Consider the following 4,451-nt stretch of genomic DNA (forward strand, 5'->3'; position numbering starts at 1 on the left):
CTGTCATCCCCCCATGTGAGTCCACCTCGACGCCTCCACCACCCCTGTACCGCCGTACCGCCGGGCATAGCGACCTGTTTCATCCATCCTCTACTCCGGGCTTTGATTGATGGGGCCGCGGCCCTCGCCTTTGTATCGCCTTTGTGAATTCGTCGTCCCAACGAGAGGCACGGGAAGAGGGGCAGGCGCTGCGGGGTTGAGTGGCGGTCCCGGCGGCCTGGAGGTGTTTGGCGGGGCACAGGATGCAGCAGTGCTTGCCTCTGCCGCAGCTGCCGCTCTGCCATCCACCTGCGGGTGTCACCCCCCAGCCTCCTCCCGCCAGCCAGGCCAGCAGCTTTACAAGCCTGGGATGCAGTGGATGAAATGGGGTGCAGGGGCATGCCTGCCCGGCAGGGGGCGGGGTGGAGGGTGCAAGCACAAGGGGCAAGCAGCAGGCAGCGGGGGGGCAGAGGAGCAGCAGACGGCAGGACGGGTGCTGTTGGTACAGAACGAATACAGGGCGAGACGGGGAGCGGCGGCAGGAAAACGGGGCTGGGAGAGCTGCTGCAGGGCGGCGCGGCCTCGGGCGCGGCCTCGGGCGCGGCCTTGGGCGTAGCCTCAGGAGAGCTGGCCAGGCGAGGCGCTGCGTGGCCGGCCCGCGGGGCGGGGGGGCCATCTGCACTCAGCTCCCTGCCCCTGCCGGCTCCCCGCCGGCCCGGCTACCTGCTGCGGTCGCCGCGGGCGGGAGGGAAGTACTCGCCGCCGATGCTGCAGCCGCGGCTCACGCTCTGCGCCACCAGCCGCTCAAACTGCGCGGGGCTCTGCTGCATCATAGCGGCGGCCTCCTTATTGAGCGGGTCATCGGGGTTGGGGGCCTGCATTGGGGGCAGAGCGGGGGCGGGACGGGCGGGCCGGCGGGTGGGCGTGTGGCGGGGAGCAGGGGACGAGCGCCCGGCTCCAGGGGCAGGCAGCGCAGCAGCGGCACGCGGTTGGCAACTCAGCCCAGCACGCTGCGCCGCCGGCCACCTGGGCTGCGCTCGGGCGCTCGGGCCCGCCACCCCAGCTGCCGCCACCCCAGCTGCCGCCATCCCAGCTGCCGCCACCTCGGCTGCCGCATCAGCGCCACCTCAGCTGTCGCCTCAGCGCCAGCTCAGCGCCAGCTCACCAGGAACAGGAAGTTGAGGCCGTACACGATGGCTGTGATGGTCAGCACCGGCTTCCAGTCCTCCCGCAGGATGTTGAGGCAGATGTTGCCCTGCGGGGAGGGGTGGCGGGGTGCGCGCAGCGCGTGGGCGCGTGCTTTGGGAGGCAGCGGTGGCACAGCGGCAGCAGGCGGGCAGGCAGGCAGGTAGGCAGGCAGGCATTGGCACCACCACCACCTCCACCATCTCCACCACCACACACACACACACACGCGTACACACACACTCTCTCTCTCTCTCGCGCGCTCTGGCTAGCCCCCCCGCCGCACCTCCAGGTCGATGTTGGGGTGGTACACCTTGGTGAGGCACTTGACCTTGGGAGCATCGTGCGGGTAGCCATTGGGTACCGCAAAGGTGAAGAGGAAGGCGCCGCCCCTGCGGGGCAGGTGCCGGGGAGGGGCCGGTCAGGGGCCGGCGGCAGGAGGGGAGGAGGAGGGCGCGGGGGAGGAGGAGGGCGCGGGGGATGGCTGCCGGGGAGCGGCGCGGGCTTGGGTGCCTGCGCCGTGCCGCACCTGGCGTGCCACACCCACGCTGAAACCAGCCACACCACCGCTGTCCCTCTGCCATCCCTCTGCCGGGCCCACCGCCACCGCCACCACCCCCAATGCCGGCATGCCACCAGCCCGCTCACTTGTAGAGGCCCTCATCCGGTTTCAGAGTGACCTCAAAGTTCATGATCTTGCTGCTGCCCTCGGGGAAGCGGATCGACACGCTCTTAGGGAGATCCAGCTCGGAGATGTCTGCAGGGGGGCAGGGAGGGGGGCGGGAGCGGGTTGGGAGGAACGTTGCGCTGAGTGGGAGGTGGTGGTGGCGGGGCCAGGGCTGGCAGGGTCCCGCCTGCTCCCCACCCTCACCCTTTTGCAACCGCAGCTCGCCCGCCGACTGCTTCACCGCCTTGCCGTTGGCGGCTGCTGCGGCATCCTTCTTCTGCTTCTCCTGCAGAGGGGCAGGGGCCCAGGAAGCCTCCGTGGGTGACCAGGCGGCGGTGGCAGCGGCGGCAGCGGAAGGTCGGCGCGCCTGGCTGGCAGCCTCCTGGGCTGCCTCGCAGCCGCGGGAGGATGGCGGGCGGGCCGCTGCCACGCTGTGGCGCGGAAGGGGTTGCAGGGGCCGGGCCGTGGAGGGACTCGGCATCCAGGCGGGCTCATAGTGTTGCTCGCGGGTGCAGCCAGCTCGCAGCCGCTGATCGCCCCCATTGCACGCCCACGCTGCACCGCCGGCCTGGAAACCTACCTTTACGCTAAATAGCTTGATCATGAGCCAACCTCGGCCCTTCCCTAGCCAGCAAGCACCTCTTCTCTTCAGCAGGGCACAATCGAAAGGCAGGGACGAGCGGTATCGATCTGGGTGAGAGCACGAGAGGAAGCAGGGCTGTGGGCCGCAGGGCGACACCTGAGCAGCACGGGAAGAAGGCTCAGCTTTCTCTCTCAGTGCCCTTCTTGTTTTGCGCTGCAAGCTGGTGTCCCAATGTGCGGTAGGCTCGCAGGCTATTTTGACAAGCACAGCCCACGAAGGCCGTGGCCATCAAACATGCCGCTTGAACGGGAGTGCCCGTTGCCCCTCCCCCCGATCCGGGAGTGCTTGCTACATGCCTCCAAGGCACATCACGACCACCCGCAGCAATACGGCGCCGCCCACCCGCCGTGCCAGTGTGCTCAGCCCGCCGCTTGCGTCACCGCGCCCTTCGCTCTACATCCGAATGATCACAAAATAGCAGAACAACCGCTGTGCATACAGCTTCATACTCAGCGCTTCATTTGACAGGCTGATGGCGAGACTGGCGACATGCAGGCCGGCTGCCCACTTTCACCGAGCACTTGGTGGCGCCGCCGGGTGCCGGTTGCTATAGCGAGTCCTGGAGTGCAGCGCCTTTCAGAGGGTAGTGTTACCGTGCAGGCACATGGAAAAACACCACCAGTCGTCATGTTGCTGTCATGCCAAGCGTGTCTGTACAACTGTGAAGCCCCACCGTGGGGCCCACAGCGAGAACGGCGCCACCTGGGCGCCGCCTGGCGGCGGGCAGCACTGGGGCGGCAGGTAAAGAGCCCCCATGCATCCCCTGCCCCAGCACCAGCACCTTTACTGAGATCAATCAGCCTTAGCCAAGCAGCGCAGCACCCGCCGAATGCCTGCACTTGGTGCCGTTCTAGGGGCTGCGGGACCCGCGCAGCGAGCGCAAACTGATCACCACGCATTCTCTGACTCGCCTGTTGTACCATTGGGCCCAGCTGAAGGCGGCCGGTGGAGCTGACGAGGTTGGTGGCGACACGGGCTTGCACTGCTGGGAAACCGGTGTGCTTGCACGCGTCACCCAGCCAACGTGGGACAAGGAGGCCAAATGATGGGCCTCTGCAAGCGATGGCACGGGCCAGCCCGCCGCCTGCGCTGCCGCGCCTAGTGCCGCACATGCAACTATTCTGTGCTGCTGCTGCTGCTGGTGCAGAATAGATGCTCTGCTCTGATTGGCGACGCATCTGATCGACGCCAGCGGCGCGTGATAGCAGCATCTCACCCATGCAGGCACTGCAAAGGGCATGGGGCGGCCTGCCGGCAGCGGCGGCACTCCCGCCGCCTGTGCAGCAGCCTCGCCAGCAGTGCCAGCAGCCCCAGCAGCAGCAGCAGCAGCAACATCCACGCACGCCCCAGCAGCAGCCCGCCGCCTGCAGCACGGCGTGGGCACGCCACGCCTGGCGGCGGCAGCCTGGGCCGCCGCACCCGCCGCGCCCGCGGCGGCGGCGGCAGCGGCTGCGCTGCTCCGGGGCGATGGCGGACGAGGCGACGATCGAGCCGGGGCCAGACCGCGTCCCGCTCTACTCCCTGTGCAAGCGCAAGCCCATCGCCGAGTTTGGGTACAGGTGGGGCTGCCGGGTGGGGGCTGGAGCGCAGGGGCGGCTGCGGGGTGCAGTCGCCGGGCAAGAAAGGCTGGCGGGTGCTTGTCCCCGTGATCCATGTTTCCCGTCGGCTGCATGGCAGGCTGTCCCCACCTCCTTCCCCAATGGGAAAACGTGGCACCCCCTGCACCTACGCTGCATTGCTCACCCCTCCCTCCCTCCCCTGCCTGCCTCCCACCCCTGCCCCCCTCTCACCCCTGCCTGCCTGCAGCCGCGCGTTTGACGAGCGGTACAGCCTGGGGCGCAAGATCGGGAAGGGCGCCATGAGCACCGTCCACCTGGGCACCGACCGCCAGACGGGCGCGCGGTGAGGCGGGGCGCTGCGGCGCTGCCCGGGAGGCAGGGGGCGCCCGCATCTGTCCCCCGCCGCGCTGTGTTCCAT

General features: G+C 68.9%; 3 protein-coding genes across 3 annotated transcripts in view; 2 read left to right on the forward strand and 1 right to left on the reverse strand.

Annotated features, from left to right (window-relative positions):
* CHLNCDRAFT_143495 (hypothetical protein) overlaps positions 1–110 on the forward strand; it is a gene marked incomplete at both ends in the record, with an annotated part of 2,493 nt that extends 2,383 nt beyond the window's left edge. The window contains one exon of the mRNA XM_005848986.1: positions 71–110. Coding sequence (XP_005849048.1) covers positions 71–110 — 40 coding nt within the window. The remainder of the gene's footprint in view (positions 1–70) is intronic.
* A 588-nt stretch (positions 111–698) lies between these two features.
* Positions 699–2,435, reverse strand: CHLNCDRAFT_48683 (hypothetical protein; the record flags this gene model as incomplete). Its single annotated transcript, XM_005849190.1, has 6 exons — positions 699–854; positions 1,145–1,234; positions 1,451–1,556; positions 1,813–1,921; positions 2,036–2,117; positions 2,412–2,435. 6 exons carry the CDS (start codon positions 2,433–2,435, stop codon positions 699–701), a joined length of 567 nt encoding a protein of 188 aa, XP_005849252.1.
* Positions 2,436–3,941: 1,506 nt separating this feature from the next.
* The window catches only part of CHLNCDRAFT_51217 (hypothetical protein), a gene marked incomplete at both ends in the record, with an annotated part of 3,645 nt that continues 3,135 nt past the window's right edge, over positions 3,942–4,451 (forward strand). The window contains 2 exons of the mRNA XM_005848987.1: positions 3,942–4,033; positions 4,281–4,341. Coding sequence (XP_005849049.1) covers positions 3,942–4,033; positions 4,281–4,341 — 153 coding nt within the window. The remainder of the gene's footprint in view (positions 4,034–4,280; positions 4,342–4,451) is intronic.

This window comes from Chlorella variabilis (genome assembly GCF_000147415.1).
Source record: "Chlorella variabilis unplaced genomic scaffold CHLNCscaffold_6, whole genome shotgun sequence".
NCBI lineage: Eukaryota > Viridiplantae > Chlorophyta > Trebouxiophyceae > Chlorellales > Chlorellaceae > Chlorella > Chlorella variabilis.